At 40.3% G+C, this 22,318-nt stretch overlaps 1 protein-coding gene across 1 annotated transcript in view; it reads left to right on the top strand.

Moving 5' to 3' along the window:
- APOOL (apolipoprotein O like) overlaps positions 1-22,318 on the top strand; it is an 83,606-nt gene that overhangs the window by 9,581 nt on the left and 51,707 nt on the right. Inside the window, exon 2 of the mRNA XM_033233454.1 lies at positions 6,368-6,467. Within this exon, the coding sequence (XP_033089345.1) occupies positions 6,369-6,467 (99 nt within the window). The 5' untranslated portion in view covers position 6,368. The remainder of the gene's footprint in view (positions 1-6,367; positions 6,468-22,318) is intronic.

The raw sequence follows: 22,318 nt of genomic DNA, 5'->3' as shown, positions 1-22,318 counted from the left end.
TCAGTTGTAATATCTCTCTTTTCATTTCTACTTGAGCTGATTTGGATATTCTCTCTTCTTTTCTTCATTTAATCTCTCTAATTATCAATCACTTTTCTTAATCTTTTCAAATAAACAGATCTTTGTTTTATTTATCTCTTGTATTTTTTTTGTTTCAATTTTATTTAGTCCTGCTCTGATTTTGTTATTTCTTTTCTTCTAGCTTTAGGTTTAGTTTGACCTTGTTTCTCCAGTTCCTAGAGGTGTGATATTTGATTGTCAATATTTGGGCTCTTTCACACTTCTTGATGTAGGCATTTAATGCCATGAACTTTCCTCTTTGCACTATTTTTGCTGTATCCTAGAGGTTTTGATAAGTTGTGTTACTATTATTCAGGTCAAAGACTTTTTAAATTTCCATCTTGATTTCATTGTTGGCCCAAAGATCATTCAATAGGAGATTATTTAATTTACATGTATTTGTATAGTTTTGAGGGTTCCCTTTGGAGTTGATTTCAGTTTTTTCTACAGTGGTCTGAAAGGATGCTTAATATGATTTTGATTTTCTTAAATTTATTCAGAAGTGTTTTTTGGCCTATCATGTGGTCTGTCTTGGAGAATGTTCAATGTCCTGATGAAAAGAGTGCATATTCTGCAGTTTTGGGGTAGTAAGTTCTATAAATATCTAAGTCCATTTGTTCTAGGATGTAGTTTAAATCCACTGGTTCTTTGTTGACTTTCTGTCTTTTTTTTTTTTTTTGAGGCAGAGTCTTGCTCTGTCGCCCGGACTGGAGTGCAGTGGCCAGATCTCAGCTCACTGCAAGCTCCGCCTCCCGGTTTTACGCCATTCTCCTACCTCAGCCTCCCGAGTAGCTGGGACTACAGGCGCCCGCCACCTCGCCCGGCTAGTTTTTTTTGTATTTTTAGTAGAGACGGGGTTTCACCGTGTTAGCCAGGATGATCTCGATCTCCTGACCTCGTGATCCGCCCGTCTCGGCCTCCCAAAGTGCTGGGATTACAGGCTTGAGCCACCGCGCCCGGCCTGACTTTCTGTCTTGATGACCTGTCTAGTGCTGTCAGTGGAGTATTGAAGTCCCCTACTATTATTATGTTGCTGTCTGTCTCATTTCTTAGGTCTAGTAGTAATTGTTTTATGAATTATGGAGCTCCTGTGTTAGGTACATATGTGTTTAGGACTGTGATATTTTCCTGTTGATGTAGTCCTCTTATCACTATATAATATCCCTCTTTGTCTTTTTAAACTGTTGTTATTTTAAAGTAGCTAATCCTGCTCACTTTTGGTGTCCGTTTGCATGGACTATCTTTTTCCACCACTTTACCTTAAGTATATGTGAGTCCTTATGTGTTAAGTGAGTCTCAGCAATTACTTGGTTGGTGGATTTTTATTCATTCGGCCATTCTTTATCTTTTAAGTGGAGCATTTAGGCCATTTACTATCAGTGTTAGTATTGAGATATAAGGTACTGTTCTATTTATCATGCTGGTTGTTGCCTGAATACCTTTTTTTAATTGTGTTATTGTTTTATAGGTCTTGTGAGATTAATGCTTTTAGTTGATTGTATTTTGGGTGTATTTCGAGGTTTTCTTTCAAGATTTAGAACTGCTTTTAGCAGTTCTTGTAGTGCTGGCTTGATAGTGGCGAATTCTCAGTTTTTTTTTTTTTTTTGTCTGAAAATAACTTTATCTCTCTTTTATTTATGAAGTTTAGGTTTGCTGGAAACAAAATTACTGGCTGACAATTATTTTATTTAAGGAGGTTAAAGATAGGACCCCAATTCCTTCTGGCTGTAAAGTTTCTGCTAGGAAATTTGCTGCTAGTCTGATAGGTTTTTCTTTATAGTTTACCTGATGCTTTTGTCTCACGGCTCTTAAGATTTTTTCCTTCGCCTTGAGTTTAGATAACCTAATGACTGTGTGTCTAGGTGATTATCTTTTTTGTGATGAATTTCCCAGAAGTTCTTTGAGCTTCTTATAGTTGGATGTCTAGATCTCTAGCAAGACCAGGAAATTTTTTTCTCAATTATTCCTTCAAATGAGTTTTCCTAACTTTTGGATTTCTCTTCTTCCTCAGGAAGACCAGTTATTCTTAGATTTGGCCATTTAACATAATCCTCAGTTTACTGGAAGCTTTGTTCATTTTTTTAGATTATTTTATCCTTGTCTTTTTCTGATTGGGTTAATTTGAAAACCTTGTCTTCGAGCTCTGAAATTCTTTCTTCTACTGGTTCTAGTCTGTTTTTGAAAATTTCCACTGCATTTTGTTTTTCACTAAGCGTGTCTTTTATTTCCAGAAGTTGTGATGGTTTTTCTTTATGATACCTATTTCTATGGAAAATGTTTCATTCATATCCTGTATTTTTTAAAAAAAGTTTTCTAAGGTCTTTTTCACCTTTCTGTGGTATCTCCTTGAGTAGTTTCATAATCAGCCTTCTAAATTCTTTATCTGGCAATTCAGAGATTTCTTTTTGGTTTGGATCCACTGCTGGGGAGCTGGTGTGATTATTTGGGGGTGTTATAGAACCCTGTATTGTCATTACCAGAGTTACTTTTCTGGTTTCTTCTCATTTATGTAGACTGTTTCTTAAAATTGTTCTTGAATCTTTTTTTGATTGGACTTCTTTTTTATTTTAAATTTCTTCTTTTCCTTCTTAAGTATCAGACTTTAATATTTATTTATTTATGAGATGGAGTTTCACTCTTGTGGCCCAGGCTGGAGTGCAATGGCATGGTCTGTGCTTACTGCAACCTCTGCCTCCTGGGTTTAAGTGATTCTCCTGCCTCAGCCTCCTGAGTAGCTGGGGTTATAGGTGTGCATCACTAAGCACAGCTAATTTTGTATTTTTATTAGAGATGGGGTTTCGCCATGTTGGCCAGGCTGGTCTCAAACTCCTGACCTTCTTTTTGCTTGTAGGGATGAAGACTGTGTATGAGATATTTAGTTATAAAAAGAGCCTTTGTGTGCTGGCTTTCCCTGATGCTGGTTGTAGTAGTTATATTCGTGGTGTGTGGGTGAGTTCACTGTCTCCTATGGAGTTGGAATGGCAGGGATCTTTTGAAGGTTATCTCCTTCTCTCATGGCATACAATTTATTTATTTACTTGATTTTTTCCATTGTTTTATTTACTAAATTGATGATTCAGTCTTCAGTCCAGTAGGGAAAGTATCCCTGGATAGTCACCAGTTGTGGCTAAGATAGAGTTGGTGCAAAGGTAATTGAGGTTTTTCCCATCAACGGCAAAAACCTCAATTACTTTTGTACCAACCTAATAATGCCCAACTGTGGGCCAAGGTCCCAACCTGATGAGGGTTGCTGGGGGAGCTCTCAGTGAAATCTGCTGAGGTTTTATCAGGGTGAAGAGTGAGAGCTACCTCAGCCCCCCTGCCAGGTCAGTAGGAAAGTTATTCACCTCATAGCTTCACTCCTGTCTTTGTGTTTCAGCTACTTGGGTTATACAGACACATCTTTTAATGTATAGGAATGTTGATCTTCCAGGTAGGGAGGAATTGTGACTCTGCCTCTCTGCTGGCCTGAACCTGGAGTATGCTCCTGTTATGGGGATACACTCACCCTGGATTGTTCCAGCAAGGCTGTCTATACATTCTTCTAGGCTGCATTCCTGTGGGGAAGCCCACTGTGTCTTCAGTGGAGTGCTGGCGAGGAACAAGGTCCCCTTCTCCAAGACCTTTTATGATCACAGAAGCTGCCTGCCTCTTGGGGTATAGGTGTAGACTTTCCCTACTGTACCTAGCATTGCAATTGTGTCTCTGTTGTGAGAAACTACCCACTAGCAGAAAGATCTAGAACTCAAGTCCTGCTGTTCAGATTCTTTTATCCCATGGGGTGATTGCCTGACGTGATGCTCTCCCCCTTCTTAGGAGCAGGGTTATTCTGTCATGAGTTGCTGTAATGGCATGAGATAATTGCCCTCCAGTCAGGAGGTAACACATTCAAGATAACACCAGCTGTGGTAGCAGTAGTGGGATATAAGCTTGCCCTCAGTTGGCAGAGGAAGTATTCTGCTTTCTCAGGTGATGGGCAGGGCCATAAAGCTCCCAAGAGTTCATGTCTTTTGTATTTGGTTACCAGGCAGGTTGGAAAATACCACCACGTGGGGGCAGGGTATTAGGTGGATCTGAGCTTAGTCTCTTCTTGCATGGGGCTTGCAAAGGCTTCTGTGGAGGTTGAGGGGGATGGTTCTCAGGCCAATGGGGTTATGTTCGAGGGGATTATGGCTGCCTCTGCTGTGCAGTATAGTTCTCCAGGGATTTAGGGTATAGCCATTAGTGAAAGGACTCACTCAGCTCCCATGCATTTGGCAAGGCCGATCTTGATTCTGCAGTGCCCTACTAACAGTTTAGATCCAGGCAGCCTGTGCGCAGAGCTCAGACCTGCCCCGGGCCATAAGTTTCCTTGCTAAGAATGCAAGCACAGCTTTCAGGCCCTCCTCTCTCTTTGTGCTCACAATATTGATGGTTCCTATGCTCATATTTGCAGCAGTTCCCATTCACCCCCTATATTCTGCTCAAGAATGTTTGTGCCCAGTCAAAATTATTACAAAATTCAGTTGGAAACTTCTTTCACCCTTTGACCCCTCCCTAATTCTGCTGGCTGTCTTCCCTGAAGGCCCCTGTGAGATCTTAGCAGTTAGGGATGGCTTCCCTGGGCTTGAGCTGGAGACTCTGAGTGTCTACAATGTCCTTCCCCACTGCTGCTTTTACCTTTATATTTCATACGGCTCCTGAAATCTGTTCCAGCTCTAGGCAGGGTTAAATCCTTCTCCCATGATCTGAATTTTTAGATTCCCCAGTGGAATGTGTGTTTGGAGGCAGGTTTTCACCCTCTCTCACTTTGGAAACTCACCCATCTCATGGAATTTGCAGCAGCGCTCTGCTACCATCAAAGGATCTGTGAATTCTTTTGGTTTTCCTGGTATGTTCCTGCAGTGGTTCTTGGAACAAAAGTTCGTGGTATGAGTCTCCACACACTGTTCTGTCTGTTCAAGTGGGAGATGCATGTTAGCCCTGCTTCCTGTTTGCTATTTTCCTCCCATCCATAAATGAGTCTTTTAATGTGCTGTTGAATTTAGTTTCCTAGTATTTTGTTGAGGACTTTAGCATCTATGTTGTATTAGACCATTTTTGCATTGCTATAAAGGAATACCTGAGGCTAACTACTTTGTGAAAAGAGGTTTTATTTTTGGCTTATAGTACTTCAGGCTGTGCAGGAAGCATGGTGCTGACATGTTTCTGGTGAGGGCCTCAGGAAGCTAACTATCATGCCAGAAGGCAATGAGGAACCAGCATGTCATATGGTGAGAGTGGGAGCAAGAAAGCAAGTGGGGAGGTGCCACAAAATTTTAAACAACCAGATCTTGCAAAAACTCACTCACTATTATGAGGATAGCACCAGGTTATTTATGAGGGACTGCCCCCATGATCCAGTAACCTCCCACCAGGCCCCAACTTCAAATTTGAGATGACATTTCAACATGAGATTTGGAGGGGACAAACATCCAAATGTGATCAGTGATTCAGTTGATAGTGTCCTGTAAGTTCTTTGGGTTTTCTTCACTATTTTTCATTTTTAAAAAATCTTCTCAGTGGATCATTTCATAAGGTCTGCCTTCAAGTTTGCAGATTCTTTCTTCTATTTGATCATGTCTCCTGTTTGAAGCTCTCTTTTACATTTGTATTTCATTCATTATATTCTTCAGTTCTAAAATTTTTGTTGGTTCTTTTTGATAATTTCTGTTTCTTTGTTGATCTTGTTTTATTACTTTCCTGAGTTCATTGAGCTGTATGTGTTCTCTTGTATCTCACTTATCTTCTTTAAAATAATTATTTTTAATTCTTTTTTGGGTAACATAGATCTCTGTTTCTTTGAGATCACTTACTGCATAGTTAGTGTGTTTCTTTAGTGGTATCATATTTTCTTGATGTTTTCCTTTTTCTGGCAGCCTTATGTTTATATGTGTGCAGTCTGTGGTGGCTATAGTGGCTAGGGCTCTTATGGTCCTTGGTAGTGGTGGCTGCTGGGTTCCTCTTGCATTCCTTTTCTCTCATGGGGGGATATTCTAGCCAAGGTTATTCCTCTTGGCACTGGTTGTGGCATGCTGGCATTCACACAACTGCAGCTGTGGTGATGCTGGGATTGGGGCAGGTGCATGATCAGTGGCTGCTATGGTTTAAATGTAGGTGTTCCCTTCAAATTTATATGTTGGAAACTAATACTGTATGTGACAGTTTTAATAAGTAGGCCCTATCTGAAAGATATTAAGTTATGAGGGCTCTGCCCTCACAAATGGGACTAATGCCCCCATAACAGAGGTTGAAGGGTAAGATTGACTTACTCCTTCTGCCATGTAAGGATGCTGGAAGAAGTTACCATCTTTGAAGCACAGATCAAGCCCTCATTAGAGACTATATCTTCTGTTGCCTTGATATGTGACTTTCCAGCCTCCAGAACTGTAAGCAATACATTTCTATAATTTATAAATAATCCAGCTTAAGGCATTTTGTTATAGAAGTCCAAAGAGGCTAAGACAGTGATGGTGGTGCCAGTACTTAGGGCACAGGTATTTGGAGTAGCAACAGATCTGAGGATCTGTGGTTAGGTGTGCACAGAACTTCTGTGGCATCTGGGAACTGGAGCACAGACATACTTGCTGGGATAGTGGTGCCAGTGATTAAGACATGGTCTTGTGCATATCATCTACAGAGTTTACAGTGGGTCTCTAGGACATTTCCCCCGTGACTTGACCTCATGGGGAAGGGATATAACAGCAACACAGATCCAGCAATGACAGGACCAAGAAGAGGCCTGGGTTGTGGGTCTGTGATGCAGCAGTGGGTAGTGTGGCCCAAGGGATGGCTGGTTGTAGCCACAACTCAGGCCCCAGGTAGTGGAGCAAACAGCAGTGATATCTGTGACTTAAGCTCCAGAGTGTAGAGTCTAGAGCAGTGGCAGCATAACCCCAAGGATGGTTAATCAAAGCCCTGGCTCAAGACCCAGGGGCTAGGGCACAGAGTAGCGGGAGTGCAGCCTCAGTAAGGACATGTGAAAGCCCTGATTCAGGACCTGTGGGTGGGTGCTGAACAGAGGCAGTGTCAGCAAGATTGGTGATGATGATATGATTGGTCAAAACCCTGACTCAGAGACAAGCATCAGCAAAATGGCAGAATAGGATGCTCCAGCACTCTTTCCCTTGCAGAAACATCAATTCGAAGATCCCTCCATATATGAAATGACCTTTATAGGAGCTAAGGAAACCAAGTGAGAAATTACAGCTCCCAGGTGTAGCACAGAATTATGAAAAGATGCATTTATGAGGGCAGGAGAGATGGTCAGTTTTACATTGCCCATGTCACCCCTCCCCCAACACCAGGCAGTGTAGCGTGGAGAGAAAAGGGGGCAATGGACACCAGACTTTGCCTTGGACACCAGCAATAGACTTGTCTTAGTAAAACACAATGCAGGGTAGGCCTCCACAGCTCTAGACTCCAGGTCAGTATCTATGGACTAAGCCTCTAAGCCCACCTGTTCCAGCAACCAGGCTGCATCCTACAGCCTCAGGCTCCAGACCCATGCAGCAGACTTGGTCTCCAGGCTTCTTTACTGTCAGGACAACCTCAGGATCCTTAGGTTCTGGACTGTCCTCAATGTTCAGCTGACCTCAGTGGTCCTAAGCTCTCGGCTATCCCCAGCACCAGGCTGGCTCTTGCAGCCTTAGTCATCAGGCTGGCATGTGTGGATACAGGTTCCACGTCTGCTCAGTACCAGGCTAGCCCCTTTACCCCAGGTTCAAGTTAATACCTGCAGATACAGTCTGAAAGCCCACCCTGGTATCAGGCAGAACCCTCTAGCCCCAGGCTCCGGGCCTCCCTAGTGCTAGGCCAACACCAGCAGCTCCAGGCTCTAGACTATCCCCAGTCTCAGACAGGTCCTTCCAGTTTTAGGCTCCAGAGCCACCCCAGGGCAAGGCCACCCCTAGTGATACTAGCATCAGGATCGTCCCCAGGAATGGGCCAATTCTCATGGCCATAGGCTTGAGGTCCACTCCTGTGCTGGATTAGCACCCTTAGCCTCTGACACTAGGCAGGAACTCAGAGACACAGGCTCTAGGCCTGCCCGATGTTAGGCCAGTCCCTGTGGCCCCATGCCCCAGCAGACCTAGAGTACATGCCTGTCCCAGTAGACACTGCTAGTGGATTGGTCTCCATGGACTCAGGCTCCAGGACCACCCATGTATACCCAGGACCCAGGCTGGCCCCAGAACCAAGGCCAGTCCTTGCAGACTTAGCCTCTAGACAAGCACCTATATACTCAGCCTCCAGCCAGCACCAGCAGATACAAGCTCCAGGCCTGTCTCCAGAGCCCTAGGATCCTGGCCATTTCTAGTGGCTCCAGGTACCAGGCCAGTGCCATAATCCTAGGCTTCATACCAGCCCCTACAGAACCGAGCTCCATGCTGGCCCCAGGCTCTAGAGAACCCAGAGTTCAGGCCTGCTCCAGCAGACCCAGGGTCCATTCTCACCCCAATACTGGGACAGACCCTATAGACTGAGGTACTAAGACAACCCAGACCCAGGTTCCAGGCCCATCCCAGTGGTCCCAGGTGCCAAGCCTCCCTCGGTGCCAGGCCAGTTCCTGTGGATTCAGGCTCCAGGTCCCAAGTATAAAACCTAATGTTATACCTCAAGAAGCTAGGAAAAAACAAAACAAAACAAACAAACAAAAAATAAGCCCAAAGTTAGCATAAAGAAGGAAATAATAAAGATCAGAACACAAATAAATGAAATAGAAACCAGAAAAACAATATAAAAGATCAGTGAAACTAAGAGTTGGTTTTTGTGAAAAGGTAACATTGATAAACCTTTAGCTAGACTCAGTTCTAAAAAAGAGAGAAGACAAATCAGAAATGAAAGAGGAGATATTACAAATGATACCACAGAAATACTAAAAATCATGAGACTACTGTGAACAATTATATGCCAACAAACTGGATAACCTAGAAAAAAATTGGCAAATTGCTAGACACATACAACTTACCAAGACTGAATTACAAAGAAATAGAAAATCCGAACAGAGTGCTAATGAATAAGGAGATTGAGTCACTAGTAAAAAGTCTATCTAAGAAAAGCTGGGGACATGATGGCTTCACTGCTGAATTCTACCAAACATTTAAAGAAGGAATAATACCAGTCCTCAAACTCTTCAACAATTGAACAACAGGCATTACTTTCAAATGCATTTTACAAGGCCAGCATTACCATGATACAAAAGCCAGACAAGGACACAACAAGAAAAGAAAATTACAGGTCAGTATTCCTGATGAACTTAGATGCAAAAGTCTTCAACAAAATACTAGCAAACTGAACTCAACAGCACATTAAAATAATCATTTACCCTGATCAGTGGGATTTATCCAAGGGATGGAAGGATGGTTCAAAATATCCAGATCAATAAATGTGACATATGGCATTAACAAAAGGAAGGACGAAGCCATATGATCATGTCAATAGATGCAGAAAAGGCATTTGACAAAATTCAACATCCTTTCATGATAGAAACTTCAAGAAATTGGTTATACAAGGAATGCACCTAAACATGGTAAAGGCCATATATGAGAATCCTACATTTAACATCATACTCAATGGTGAAAAGCTGAAAGCTTTTCCTCTAAGACCAAGCACAAGACAAGGATGCCCACTCTTGCCATTTCTATTTAACATAGTACTGGAAGTCCTACCCAGAGCAATTAGGCAAGAGAAAGAAATAAAAGGTATCTCAATTGAGAAGGAAAAAGTTAATTTGTCCTTATGCTATAATCTCAATGTTTTTTCCCCCAAACCTCATATTGAAATTTGTTTCCCAGTGTTGGAGGTGGGTCCTCATGGTAAATGTTTGGGTCACAGGGCCAGATCCCCCATGAATGGTTTGGTGCAGTCCTTACTATAATAAGTGAATTCGCGCTCCATTATTTCCTGCAAGAGCTGGTGGTTACAAAGAGCCTGGCACCTCCACTCTCTCTCTTGCTTCCTCTCTTGCTATGTATCTAGCCTTCTAGCCAGCTGAATCGTGAGCCAAATAAACCTTTTTTCTTTACAAATTACCCAGTCTCAGATATTCCTTCATAACAACACAAAAAGACTAAGACTCTGTTTGAAACAACATGATCCTTGTATACAGAAAACCCTAAAGACTACAGAAAAGTCTTTTAAAAGTAATAAATGAATTTACTAAAGTTGCAGAATACAAAATCAGCATACAAAATCAGTGTTTCTATACAGTAACAGTGAACTATCCAAAAATAAATCAAGAAAATTATTTCATTTAAATTAGCTACTATAAAAAATACTTAGAAATAAATTTAGCCAAGTAAGTGAGAGATCTGTACACTGAAAACTTTAAAACACTGATGAAATAGAAGACAGAAGCAAACTGAAAGCTATCCCCTGGTTATGAATTGAGAGAATTCATATTATTAAAATGTCCATGCTACCCAAAACAGTCTACATATTCAGTGCAATCCCTATCAAAATTTCAATGACACTTTCCCCAGAAACAGAAAAACAATCCTAAAATCCATATGCAACCAGAAGAGACTCCGAACAGCCAGAACAATATTGGCAAAAAGAAGAAAGCCAGAGGTATCACATTGCATGATTTGAAAATCTATTCCAATGCTATAGTAATAAAAAAGCTTGGCACTGACATAAATACATACACACAGATTAAGGGAATAGAGTGGAGTCTAGAGTAACTCCACCAGACAAAATAACTTTCAAGACAAAAATATAAAAAGAAAGAGAATATCACTGCATCCATCTGGATTTTCTCTAAGACAATTTCTATTGGGTCAAAACTTCCAGTTTATTTGCATGTTTTATATTTTTGTGTTGTAAATGGGACATTTTAGATAATATATTGTAGCAACTCTGGTTTCCAACAACACCCTTCATCCCACCCCAGGCTTCTTATTGTTGTCGTTTGTTCACTTGTTTAGTGACTTTCTTGGACTTACTCTGTGATGTCTATTTGTAACATGGTATGAAGTCTCAGACATCCCTGCCTAGATACTTCTTTTCTGTTTTTATATTTAGGCCTAGATTTCTAGGGATTGCCTCTGTGTCAGCATGCTAAGTGATCTGTGGTTAGCCAGAGTTTGTGATTAAGCATTTTAAACCAGCAAGGTGTTTACCCTTTACTGTTGATTCTGTTTGTGGCTTGGAGAGTGCTTTCACAGTCCAAGGAGCTTGAGGTTGCCTCATATTCAGCCAAAGACCAGATAATCATTATTTTCCTCTTCAGGCATTCCTCGGAGTATGCAGCCTTGGGTATGTGCCTAGTATTCTGGGCCACTAGCGATGACTGGTATTTGTGGAATTCTCTTTGTCTCTTTTTCTGATCTCCCCAATAATGGCTCTTGGCTTCTATTTATATCATACCAAACTTTTAGTCTCCACTGATTGCTGTTAGTTCTGTTGTTTTTGATTACCATACGGAGCATAAATTGCCCCGCAGTTTGATCCAGATAAAGTCTAGTTGCTTGGCAAAGTTAGGGTGTTGCCAGTTTTCACGCTTGATCCAATTTTCCCCTGGGAAGAACCCCTGCCAAATCTAACTGGGATACCACTTTTGCACCATAAAGTTGGGAGATATGCAAGATTCCACAGGGCTGTTTTGACTCCTGGACCAGCTCTTCAGTCACACAGAGCTATGAGGGACTAGGGGACTGGACTTTTCACCAGCAGCCGTCCTTTCTGAATCCTTCCTATGGGACAGAAGCTTTGGTTGAGAAAGCAGCATATTTCCTAGTTTTCACCATCTGCCAAATTCACCTGGAATATCTCTTTTAGCTCAGGGAATTGGGAAAGATGGTAGTTGCCACTCTGCTGGAGAGCTCTTTGGAATAGCTCTTTCAGAACAGAGCTCTGAATGGGTATGGGTACAGGCCGTTGTTGTAAACTGGACTGTTAGGCCATTTGTGCATTGCCTAAATGCCTAGATGTTTGGGTCACAGGGTCACAGGTTTGGTGCAGTCCTTACTATAATGAGTGAGTTCGCACTCCATTATTTCCTGCAAGAGCTGGTGGTTACAAAGAGCCTAGTACCTCCACTCTCTCTCTTGCTTCCTCTCTTGCCATGTATCTAGCCTTCTAGCCAGCTGAATCGTGAGCAGTAAAGAAATACCTGAGACGGGGTAATTTATAAGCAAAAGAGGTTTAATTAGCTCACAATTGTTTAGGCTTTACATGAAGCTTGGTGGCACCTGCTTCTGGGGAGGCCTCACAAAGCCTCCAATCATGGCAGACTACAAAACGGGGAGCAGGCATCTCCCATGACAAGAGCAAGGGCAAGAGAGAGAGATAGAGAGTATGTGGGGAGGGGAGGGTCCACACAATTTTAAATGAGCAAGTCTCACAACAGCTCATTCACTGTCATGAAGACAACACCAAGCCGTGAGGGGTCTGTCCTCATAATGCAAACACCTCCCACTAGGTCTCACCTTCAGCACTGGGGATTATAATTCAACATGAGATTTGGGCATGGCCAAATATCCAAATTATATCATTCCACCTCTGGCTCCTCCTAAATCTCATGTCCTTCCCACATTGCAAAATACAATCGTACCTTCCCAACACTCCCCAAAAGTCCTAACTCCTTCCAGTGTTAACTCAAAATTGCAAAGTCCAAAGTCTCATCCGAGACAAGGCAAGTCCCTTCTACCTATGAGCCTGTCAATAAAAACAGATTTTTTATTTGTTGGGTATAGGCATTAGGTAAACATTCGCATTCCAAAAGGGAGCAATCCGCTAAAAGAAATGGGCTACAGGCCCCATGTACGTTCAACACCCAGCAGGGCAGTCATTAAATCTTAAAGCTCCAAAATAATCTCCTTTGACTCTGTGTTCCATATCCAAGACACACTGCTGCAAAGGGTGGGCTTCCAAGGCCTTGGACAGCTCTGCCCCTGTGTCTTTGTGGGATTCATCCCCCAGGGCTGCTCTTATGGATTGGATTTAAATGATTGTAGCTTTTCTAGGTGCAGGGTGCAAGCAGCTGGTGAATCTACCATTCTGGGGTGTGGAGGTTGGTATCCCCTTTTTCATAGCTCCACTAAGCAGTGCTCTATTGGGGACCCTCTGTGGGGGCTCCAACACTTGACACTGCCGGAGTACAGGTTCTCTGCGAGGGCTCCACCTCTGCAGTAGGCTCCTGCCTCAGTCCCAAGGCTTTCTCATATATCCACAAATCAGGGAAGAGGCTGCCAAGTATTCATCACTCTTGGATTCTGTACCCCTACAGGCTGAACACTACATAGAAGCTACCAAGGCTTGTGTCTTGCATTCTCCAGAGTGGTAGCCTGAACTCTACCAGGGCCAGTTTGGGCCATAGCTGGAGCTAGAGTGGCTGAGATATGGGAAAGTGTTCTGAGGCTGTGCAGGACTGTGGGCCCCTGGCCTGGCCTACAAAACCCTTCTATACTCCTAGGCCCCTGGGCCTGTGATGGGAGGGGCTGCCGCAAAGGTGTCTGAAATACCTTCAAGGCCTTTTCCCCAGTGTCTTGGATATTAGCCCTTGACTCCCTTTTAGTTATGCAACTATCTCTAGCAGGTGGTTGCTCAGCAGCCTGTTTGAAAGAGCTTTTTTTTTTTTGTCTGCCACGTGGCCAGGCTGTAAATATTTCAAACTTTTATGCTCTACTTTCTGTTTAAATATAATTTCTAATTTTAAGTCATTTATTTGTTCTTGCATCTCAGTGTAGGCTGTTATAAGCAGCCACATCACTTCTTGAACGCTTTGCTACTTATAATTTTTTTTTTTTTTCTGTCAGATATGCTAGGTCATCACTCTCAAATTCAAACCTCCACAGATCCTAGGGCATAGACACAATATAGCCAAGTTCTTTGCTAAGGCATAGCAAGGTTGACCTTCGCTCCAAGTCCCAAAATATCCTCATTTCCATCTCAGACCTCAGCAGCCTAGAGTTCGTTGTCCATATCGCTGTCAGCATTTTGGTCAAAACCATTTAAACAGTCTCTAAGAAGTTCCAGACTTTCCCTCATCTTCATATATTCTGAGCCCTCCACACTTTTCCAACTTCTGTCCATTACCCAGTTGCAGAGTCACTTTCAAATTTTCAGGTATCTTTATAGCAATGCCCCACTCCTGATACCAATTTTCTGTGTTAGGCATTCTGGAATTGCTATAAGAAAATACCTGACACTGGGTAATTTATAAAGAAAAGAGGTTTAATTGACTCATAGTTTTGCAGGAAACGTGGTAGTATCTGCTTCTGTGAAGATTCTCAGGAAGCTTCTAATTACAGTGGAAGGTGAAGCTGGAGCAAGCATCTCACATGGCAGAAGCAAGAGAAGTGGAAGGAGGGAAGGAGGAAGGGAGAAGGGAAGGTACCACAGACTTTTAAACAACAAGATTTCATGAACTCACTGTCGTGAAGACAGCACCAAGCCATGAGGGATCTGCCACCATGACCCAAACACCTACCACCACCAGCCCCCACTTCCATTATTGGGGATTAATATTCAACATGTGATTTGGGCAGGGACAAATATCCAAACTATATCACGGACGTTTTAGATAATATATTGGAGCAACTCTGGTTTCTGATAACACTTCACAACCCCACCTCAGGCTTGTTATTGGTGTTGCATGTTTGTTCACTTACTTGTTTAGTGACTTTCCTGGACTAACTCTGTGATGTCTCTTTCCTGTATAGCATAAAGTCTCAGATATCTGATATATATTCTGGATACTAATGCTCTGTTAAGTAAATAGTTTGGGTCACTATTTTTCATCCCCTCTGCCAACATCTGCCTTAATTAGTATATTTAAACAATTTACATGTAATTCAGTTATTGGTATGTTAGGGTTTAAGTCGCCAAGAATGCCATTGCCTCTCATTCTTCTTACCAAATTCTATAGATTTTGTTGAATAAATGCATCTCAATTTGTTGTGAGTGATATGATCAATATTCAGAGAATTTGCTAATTTTTGCTAGTTTGATAGAAGTCTCCCTGAGGGAGAAGTTTCATTAAGCTTGTCATACTGCCATTCAAGAACCAACTGAACGTTTCCAGTTTGGGCTGTTGCAAATAAAGCTGCTACGAACAATTGTGTATAGGATTTTTTGTGGATATAAATTTTATTTTACTGGTATAAATGCCCAGAAATATGATTGCTGAGTCCTATGGTAATTACGTTTAGTTGTTTAAAAAAATGATTCTTGGTGGATTGACACTTCTATTAATTTTTTATAGCTGCTGTAACAGATTACCACAGTCTCAGTGGCCAAAAACAACACAGATTTGTTTCCTCACAGTTCTGGGGGTCATAAGTCTAAAACTCAAGGTGTTGGCAGGCATGTGTTCCTTCTGGGAGTTTTAGGGGAGAATCTATTTCTTTGCCTTTTGTAGTTGCTAGAGACCATCAGCATTCCTTGTCTCATGACGACTTCTTCCATTTTGAAAGCCAATAATGGCTGTGCAAATTCTACACATTCTGCCTCACTATGATACTCTTCTGTAATCAAATGTCTTTTTTATTTTCATGTTTTTTAAAAGTTTTCTAGGTACATAGTACATGCATATATTTATGGGATACATGAGATATTTTGATATAGGCATGCAATGTGAAATAAGTACATTATGGAGAATGGGGTATCCATTCTCTCAAGCATTTATCCTTTGAGTTACAAGCAGTCCAATTGCACTCTTTAAGTTCTTTATAAATGAACAATTAAGTTATTATTGACTTTAGTCACACTGTTGTGCTACCAAATAGTAGTAGGTCTGATTTTATTTTATTTTCTTTTTATTTTTGGTAATAACTAACCATTCCCACCTCTCCCCTTACGCCTATCACCATCCTTCCCAACCTCTGGTAATCATCCTTCTACTCCCTATGTCCATGAATTCAATTGTTTTGATTTTTAGATCTCACAAGTAAGTAAGAACATGGGATCTTTGTCTTTCTGTGCCTGGCTTATTTCACTTAACATAATGACCTCCAGTTTCATCCTTGTTGTTGAAAATTACTGGATCTCATACTTTTTTGTGGCTGAATAGTACTTCATTGTGTATAGGTACCACATTTTATTTATTCATTGACCTGTTGATGGACACTTAGGTTGTTTCCAAATCTTAGCTATTGTGAACAGTGCTGCAACAAACACAGAGTGCAGATATCTGTTGGCTATACTGATTTCCTTTCTGTTGGGTATATATCCAGCAGTAGGATTGCTTGATTATATGGTAGCTCAATTTTTAGTTTTTTGAGGAACCTCCAAAGTGTTCTCCATAGTAGTTGTACTAACTTACATCCCAGAAACAATATACAAGGGTTCCCTTTTCTCCACATCCTTATCATCATTTGTTACTGCCTGTCTTTTGGATATAAGCCATTTTAACTAGACTCACATGAGAATTTCCCTCCCCTATCATATAAAAGCTGCATAACTTTGAGCAGATCACATAAATGATCTAAGTGTATTTTCTTATCTGCGTAATTAAAATAAGAATTGTACTTGTTTTCCAGGGTTTTTATACTGGAAAATGCTAAATTGGTAATAGGTAAAGTGCACAACACTATGCTAGGGCTATTTCAAATGTTCAATAATTGCTAGCTTCTGCTGTTACTCTGTTTTAGAAGAATTATTTTTTTCCCAGTATTTAGTGTAGTGCAATATTTCTTCTGATCTTCAGATTTCAGTTTAATTCTCACCTCCTTCATGCCAGTGGACTAATAACCTGTTTCTCGTCACAGTGAACGTGAAAAGTCTCAAACAATTATAATTGAAATTTGTTGTGTAGTTTTATCAAACAGAATCTATAAGGAACTCAAATCACCAAGAAAAACAAATAATCCCATCAAAAAGTGGGCAAAGAACATAAATAGACATTTCTCAAAAGATGTACAAACAGCCATCAAACATATTACAAAATTCTCAACATCACTAATCATCAGGGAAATACAAATTAAAACCACAATGAGATACTACTTAACTCCTGCAAAAATGACCATAATTAAAAAGCCAAAAAGCAGTAGCTGTTCATGTGGATGTGGTGAAAAGGGAACACTTTTACACTGCTGGAGTGTAAATTAGTACAACCACTATGGAAAACAGTATGGGGATTCCTTAAGTAACTAAAAGTATATCTACCACTCGATCCGGCAGTCCCACTACTGGGTGTCTACCCAAAGGAGAAGAAGTCATGATATGAAAAAGACACGGACATGCATGTTTATAGCAGCACAATTCACAATTGCAAAAACATGGAATCAACCTAAATGCCCGTCAGCCAACAAGTAGATCAAGAAAATACGGTATATACACAGCATGGAATACTATTCAGCCATTAAAAGGAATGAAATAATATTTTTTGTGGCGTCTTGGATGGAGCTGGCAGTCATTTTAAGTGAAGTAACACAGGAATGGAAAACCAAAAACCATATGTTCTCACGTATAAGTAGGAGCTAAGCTGTGAGTACACAAAGGCATACAGAGTGACATAATGGACTTTAGAGAGTCAGAATGGGTATACTGGGAGGTGGGTCAGGGATTAAAAAAAAAAAAAAAACTACACATTAGGTATAATATTCACTGCTCAGGTGACAGGTGCACTAAAATCTCTACTACATAATTCATCCATGTGACCAAAAACCACTTGTACCCCAAAAGCTATTGAATTAAAAATAAATAAGTAGATAAATACAATAAAATGTTGCGTATACACCACGGAATACTACTCATCCATAAATAAAAGTGAAATAATGTCTTTTGTAGCAACTTGGATGAGACTGGCAGCCATTCTTCTAAATGAAGTAACTCAGGAATGGAAAACCAAATACCCTCTGTTCTCACTTAGAAGTGGGATTGAAGCTATAGGTATGCAAAGACATACAGAGTAGTGTGATGGAATTTGGAGACTCAGAAGGGGCAGAGTGGAAGGAGGACGAGAGATAAAAGAGTACATATTGGGTTAAAATGTATACTATTTGGCTTATGGGTGCACTAAAATCTCATAGTTTACCTCTATACAATTCATCCATGTACACAAAAACCACTTGTACTCCAAAAAGTATTAAAATAGTAGATATAAGAAATTAAAAATAATAAAATGATTTTTCAGAGTTCACCAGAATTGTATTTGATTCTTAGAGCACTCCTGAGGGAATTTTGTATCTGCATATCAGGATAAAATGTACTTGTGATAAATTTCATTTGTGTTAGAGCTGGATTGATTGGGTCCTCAAATGCCTCAGAGTGTGTTGGCCTGCAAGCATATGCGAAAATTTCAGAGTAAGTACATTTTGAGCTAAGATAGTTAATAACTTTCATTAAATTTTCAAAAAGTTAAGATTGCTGAATCAGTCTTAAAATTTCAGTTTCGCTTTAGGACCTTTAGTTGTTTGCTTCCACAAATGCTTGGTGGATAGGCATCTCATAAATGCTATTGCATAAAATAACTTAGTAGATTCTCTGTGTGTACTGCCCTATTTAAACCTGTGTATCATTTTATTATTTAGTTTTAAGGTCCTTAGTCGTGCAAAGTCTTTTGGATACGAGAGGTGTAAGACTACTCACAAGAGTCTATATTTAATAGAAAAATAGGCTGCATATATTTCAAAAAGATAAATAATAATGTGATGTTATATTTGTTAAACACCAGATTAGTGCCTCACAAAAATATGAACTGTATGAATTCAGAGATATGTCTTTGAGTGAACTAGTGGGAATTGAGCCAGGCCATCAGTGAAGGGCAGGGTTTTGGTAAGTGTATTCATTCAATAATTATTTTCTGAGTGCCTGCTGTGTGCCAAGTACTGTTAGGTACTGGAGAGGAGAGGGCATTCTAGTACAACACATGGAGTGTGTGAAGGCACTGAGGGAGGAATGTGCTTGACATGTTTGGGGCCTAGGAAGATTAATGTGGCTAGGGCCAGAGGAAGGCAGTAAAGGTTGTAGAGCTGAGAGAACAAGCAGTATTTTAGAAAGATCAGTTCAGCATTTCTGTATGGCTTATTTACTCCTGTTTTGAAACTTCGTAACATCTGAATTCTAAACTGACAGCAGCCTTAAAATCATCTTTTATTGGAGTGCCACAGTCTTTTCAAGTAAATAGAATGCTCTCAATATTCCTCTCCCACATTTCCACCAGGGAGATACAGCCTGATTTTTTCCCCAGATATAGCATACGTGTATATATGTGTGTGTCAAAGGAGGCTGTCAGGTGTTTTTCAAAATCTTATTACTGAGTTTGACAATATTCAGTATTTGTCAAAGTACTGATTAAAGTATCTAAAAAATACTCATAAAATACTTTAGCCTGATTAACAAACTGGCTAAAGTAATTTTGGCTGATCTGTTGTGCCATTTCTGGAGGATTTTTAAGATGTTTAATTGTAGTTGGGCGCAGTGGCTCATGCCTGTAATCCCAGAACTTTGGAAGGCTGAGGCGGGCTGATCAACTGAGGTTGGGAGTTTGAGACTAGCCTGACGAACATGGAGAAACGCCGTCTCTACTAAAAATACAAAATTAGCTGGGCGTGGTGGCACATGCCTGTAATCCCAGCTACTTAGGGGGCTGAGGCAGAAGAATCGCTTGAACCTGGGTGATGGAGGTTGCAGTGAGCTGAGATCGCGCCATTGCACTCCAGCCTGGGCAACAAGAGCAAAACTCCTTCTCAAAAAAAAAAAAAAAGAAAAAGAAAAAGTTTTAAAAAAGATGTTTGTGTAAATATACTCCCGATGTATGTTTTTATTTTTAATTTTCTAGTTAGATTTTTATTTAAGATAAACTTTTGATATTTTCAAGTATTACCCAGTAATAATTACACCACAGTTATTGAATGATTAATATGTTCAGAAATTTCAGAATAATCCTTTCATACATTGTAATTAAAGTAACTTAGTGCTTGAAATGCTTTACCATTAATGTTCTATAATTTTGTAATACAACCACACTGATCTAGACACTTATTTGTTGTAGGTAACTTAAGATTGGTCTTTTAAGTGCTAGAGCTTTAATTTTGATGACCATTATATCTCAAATGTACTACCTAACTCCTATCTATGTTAAACCAGACAGTTGAACACTTTCTTCGTAACTCTTTAGTTTTTAACTTTGCCAATTGTAATACGTTGTATTTGTTATGTAAGTGACTATATAGATAGTGGACCTGAATGGGTATTGAGCCTGGAAATAGTCTTAGAAAATGCTATCTTGAAAAAGTGGCTGTTATCATTTTCTTTTTCTTCCATAATTGTGAATTGAAATATATACAGCTTCTTGGCCCTGTGGGCAGGGTGACATGCTCAGTAAATCAAAGGCAGCCTTTTTCCAAGTGTTTTTTTGTTCTCCAAAGGCCACTGATGGTATTTGTGGTCTTGTATCCAAATACTGTCTGGTGCATAGTAGGCGTTCAGCAAATGTTAATTATCCGTTTTCCATTGCTATTATATTAGACCACAGGTGTTATTTTGTCAGCACATTCGTCTTCAGAGTATTTGACTTTTACAGCTGTGTTACAGGTCACTCCTTTCTCTTAGTGTTCCTTAATATTTAGTTTTCAAGAAAACACCAGATGCTATGCATCATTTTAAATGGCACTTTGAGATACCATCTCACACCAGTTAGAATGGCAATCATTAAAAAGTCAGGAAACAACAGGTGTTGGAGAGGATGTGGAGAAATAGGAACACTTTTACACTGTTGGTGGGATTGTAAACTAGTTCAACCACTGTGGAAAACAGTATGGCGATTCCTCAAGGATCTAGAAATAGAAATACCATATGACCCAGCCATCCCATTACTGGGTATATACCCAAAGGATTATAAATCATGCTGCTATAAAGACACATGCACATGTATGTTTATTGCGGCACTATTCACAATAGCAGAGACTTGGAATCAACCCAAATGTCCATCAGTGACAGACTGGATTAAGAAAATGTGGCACATATACACCATGGAATACTATGCAGCCATAAAAAAGGATGAGTTTGTGTCCTTTGTAGGGTCATGAATGCAGCTGGAAACCATCATTCTCAGCAAACTATTCCTAGAACAGAAAACCAAACACCACATGTTCTCACTCATAGATGGGAATTGAACAGTGAGATCACTTGGACTCGGGAAGGGGAACATCACACACTGGGGCCTATTATGGGGAGGGGGGAGGGGGGAGGGATGGCATTGGGAGTTATACCTGATGTAAATGACGAGTTGATGGGTGCTGACGAGTTGATGGGTGCAGCACACCAACATGGCACAAGTATACATATATAACAAACCTGCACGTTGTGCACATGTACCCTAGAACTTAAAGTATAATTAAAACAAAACAAAACAAAATACTTGGAATTTTGCTACATAGATCAAACAGAGTTTGAATATTGTATATTCTCCTTTTTAATGAAAACAGACTAAAATACGTCGAGTAAATAAATAAATAAATGGCACTTTGATGTGGGCAACAGAGAAAAATGGAAGAACCTGGGTTCTCAGTAAGCTAATGAATTAACCAATCCTTATGACTGCCTGCTCCTAGACTTTGTTATATGGAGAATAAGTTTTTTTCATTGTTGAAGCCAGTTTAAGTTGGACATTCCAGAATTTTAGCCAAAAGCATCTTAAATAAGACCACAATATTGGATTATTGTGAAGATTAAAAATACTAGATATATGTAAAGCACCTGGCACACAGTATGCACTCCTTAAATACAGAACAGACACACTGTCATCAGAAATCTCTTTTCTTTTCAGAGACATTATAATGAGGTGTGGCACAGGTACCATAACACTACCAGGTTATAGAGCTTTTCCATCATGCATTTGTAGCTTTGTTGCTGGTTCTTTTCCTTTGCCAGCCATACTGTGCCTCTGCTACTTTTATTCTCTTTTTTATTATTTCTTAACTCTTCTGTTCCTTGTTACTTCTCCCATTTTGTGACTTTTGGTATGTATAATCGTAACTTTTATAATCACAACTAGCCAACTGGAGTAACCTTACCTCTAATACTCAGCTCTTGATTTTTCTCCCTCTGTGTTGGTTGCTGGATGTTCCAGGACAGCTTTTTGGCCACAAGAGATTTTGAAAATGTCTTGTTTCTTTCCCCCCTTTGCTGGTTGAGGAACTCCTCTAGAAGCTGGAAAGTTCTAGATAGCTGAGTCACACAATGTATATTTTATAAATTAAAAAAAAAAAATACCATTAGTCAAGATAGGTGTTATTGGGGAAAAGTATATTTTCTTGCAGAATGACTTTTTTTCTCCTCTTTTTAGAATCAA

This window comes from Trachypithecus francoisi, unplaced genomic scaffold (genome assembly GCF_009764315.1).
Source record: "Trachypithecus francoisi isolate TF-2019V2 unplaced genomic scaffold, Tfra_2.0 Contig01451, whole genome shotgun sequence".
Lineage (NCBI taxonomy): Eukaryota > Metazoa > Chordata > Mammalia > Primates > Cercopithecidae > Trachypithecus > Trachypithecus francoisi.
Note: the sequence above shows the minus strand (reverse complement) of the source record. Positions and strands in the feature narration are given on the sequence as shown.